The following is a 3,269-nucleotide window of genomic DNA, read 5'->3' as shown; positions in this document are numbered from 1 at the left end:
ATGGCTGTAAGTCATAAAGTGGGTCACCCACAGAACCAACCCAATTTTACAACCTTGTTGCAGTCGTCGTTAGGCGAACACAGCACTTTTGAAGTGAACCAATTGTTTGCTATGTGGTGGTTTTGCTGAGGTAACCAGACATAAACACCAATTTGGGGCAAAAATGTAAAATATGGTCACGTGATCATGGGATGCTACAACCAGGTGTAAATATGGGCTGGTTGCCGAGCACCCATAATGTGGCCATGTGATCACGACATAGCTATTCAAAACTTCAGAACCGGGTTGTAAGTACCCACCTTGGAGAGGGTTCCATTGTAATTTCAAATCATTGCTAAGTGACCAGTCATAAGCTGAGGACTGCTTGTATGCTTATTCAGAAGCAGGTCCTATTTGGCTCACTAGGATTTGCAATCTAATTCATTCCCCTAAATGTGAATGATTAGTTTGTGTTTTCCATTTGGAGTATAGGATAACATAACTGCAGCTGAATATTTTTATTAGGAAACATACCTTTGTTTAGCTTAAAACTATCCTGAGAGCTTAGGAAAGGGAGGGAAGTTCTGGGAGCAAGCTGGGTGGGTGCAGTCCCTAAAATATGGTACTGGAGCTTTTTCCACTGTACTTGACATTAGCTGTGTAGCACACAAAGATTCAACACTTTTGCTGCTTCCTGCTTTTCAGATTGTCAGAGGCAACAACTTCACTCTGCCTTATATATTGGAAAAGCCCTAAAGTTTATCTCTCATTATTGTTAGAAAAGAGAAAGCACTGGGTACCCAATTCTGTTTATGTACACAGAGGAAAGTGGACCTACTTACACAAGGCATCAGAAAAAGAATTCAAATTTCTCTGATGCCATTCGGCTTGTCCGATTCAGGGGAGCAGCCAAGGCAAAGAGGAGACATCCCTGTTTTCAGTAGAGCATTTATGTGCCATTTTATGTGATCTAGTATGAGGAAATATTCCAGATTAGAATTAGCAAGTTATTTAGGAAATGAATGTGAGGGGAGAAAATATACTTTGTTGATTTAGATAAATGTTTTATAAAAATTATGGAGTGTTTTGAGCAAGGACAAATAGACTTAACGATAATGGATAGAGTTGTTCCATCATTAAACAATATAATTATAAAATCAGGTACACTTAACGACTGCCATGACTTGTGAGCACAATTGCAGGCTCAATTATGGTTGTGTGTTGTATATGCATCTATGAAATATTCCACATAAAGTAAGCATTTATGCGAGCGAGTGTGTGAGGAGGAGGCCAGAAATGTTGCAAAAACAGGCTTGCCACACCAGAACCAGCAGAGTTGGCATGCTCCCCTTCCATTAGGAAATGTCACTGTGTAAGAACTAGAGGTCAGCTCTCTGTCGCAAGGTTTGCCCTATGGAACAATACCAACCCAGAGGTGCTGATGATCCTGTCCTTTCTGACTCTTCTTAGACTTAAAAGACCTGGATGTTACCTCAAGTACTTGGGGTGGGAGGTTAAACCAGTCCTGCCAGTGGATTTATTTGTTTTGGTCTTTATTGATTGAAAATGAAATGTTTTTAGAGTCTGGAGGTGCGTCATTTATTGTCATTTTTATTAGTACTTGAGTTTCTTTGTTTTGCATACTGTGTTCTGTTTTTTAACAGGGAATATAGGCGGCTTAAATAAATAAATGCTATGGGAAACTTGTACTAGCCAAGCCACTGCAGTTGTGATACTGTAAATCTGCATCATAGCTATCAAAGGTTAAACTCAGATCTGTTAACCACACTGAAAAGTTTTGAGTGGAAAATTCTGAAGCAATTTCTTACTTGGATTTTCCAAATAAGAAATAGACAGTAATTTGCTGGCTGGGTTCCCAGGTCATGCTAAATCATGGATTATTTAACCAAGATTGTTGACTAAGCCTTAGTAAAACCACACCTGGAATACTGCATCCAGATGTTGAGACTTTGGAAAAAGTACAAAGTACAAAGAAGAGCAACTAAGACAATTAAGGGCCTGGAGACTAAAACATATGAAGAACGGTTACAGGATTTGGGTTTGGCTAGTCTAGAGAAAAGAAGGTCTAGGGGTGACATGATAGCAGTATTCCAGTAGTTGACAGGCTGCCACAAAGAAGAGGGGCTCAAATTATTCTTCAAAGCACCAGAGGGCAGGACAAGAAACAATGGATGGAAACTGATCAAGGAGAGAAGCAATCTGGAACTCAGGAGAAACTTCCTAACAGCGAGGACAATTAACGAGTGGAACAGCTTGCCGTCAGACATTGTGGGTGCTTCATCGCTGGAGATTTTTAAGAAGAGACTGGACAGTCACTTGTCTGAAATGATATAGAGACTCCTGCTTGAGCAGGGGGTTGGACTAGAAGACCTCCAAGTCCCTTCCAGCTCTCTTTTGATTCTGATTCTGATTCTGAAATATGTTCAGCCATAAACAAGAATTCACCATTGCACAGGCTACATTCAGACTGCTCAAATTTTATGGCCTCTAGGGTTTCTTAAGATTATTTGCCTAAATTCAGCTGCAAACCAATTAATTTTCTGTTTTCCTATTTCTTAAAAAAAATTAAAACATCTCTGTTTAATCTCTGATAGACTTAATGTATCCACTTTGCTTGCAGCTGACCAACATCCTCAAACGTGGGCTGGATAGTGAACAAGTTTCACTGTAGCTGAAGAGCAAACATGGCCCTGTAGAAAAGAATGTAGAATGTAAAATTCTATTAGAATTCAAATATTATTTTGTGTTCTATGTTGTACGTTGCCAGCTCCTAACATCAATTCTGGTTTTTGAGCTTTTGTGGCTGTTTTTATGCAACACATGTAGCCAGATCCAAGCCCAACCCAGAACGTAAAACATTTCTTAATGTTGTATACAAAGGGCCAAGTTTCAAAATGGCTTTACATTGTGCCTGCAATGATGCAGCTAAGCTTGTGGTCAATGCACCCCATTTGGAAGCTGTCCATGCTCTGTAAGTTTAGCACATTTGAGCACCCAGGTCATGTTGTTTCTGCAAGGTGCATTTGAGGCATTTGCAATTCAGATAGAATTATTTGTTTGGGGCTTCCTGGAAGAGTATAGTGAGTGTTGCGGTGTGATACATTTAGTCAGAAGATAGGCGGCTGATATACAACCACAGAGACCTTTGGCTTCAATCGTTCCTTCAGCCAAGGCATGTTTTACAGCTCTACTGTTTGTGCAGTGTTACTAGGCCAAATATAGCAAAAAGGTTAAAGGAAACACAAAGATTATTAGTTACGATCCATTGC

The 3,269-nt window shown here is 39.9% G+C and overlaps 1 protein-coding gene across 1 annotated transcript in view; it reads left to right on the top strand.

Annotated features, from left to right (window-relative positions):
- The window catches only part of MCOLN2 (mucolipin TRP cation channel 2), a gene marked incomplete at its 5' end in the record, with an annotated part of 22,039 nt that continues 18,770 nt past the window's right edge, over window positions 1-3,269 (top strand). Inside the window, one exon of the mRNA XM_083358150.1 lies at window positions 1-6. Coding sequence (XP_083214276.1) covers window positions 1-6 — 6 coding nt within the window. The remainder of the gene's footprint in view (window positions 7-3,269) is intronic.

Source organism: Vipera ursinii, assembly GCF_947247035.1.
Source record: "Vipera ursinii genome assembly, chromosome: 3".
Taxonomy (NCBI): Eukaryota; Metazoa; Chordata; class Lepidosauria; order Squamata; family Viperidae; genus Vipera; species Vipera ursinii.
The sequence above is the reverse complement of the archived record's forward strand: the minus strand, read 5'-3'. Positions and strand labels throughout refer to the sequence as shown.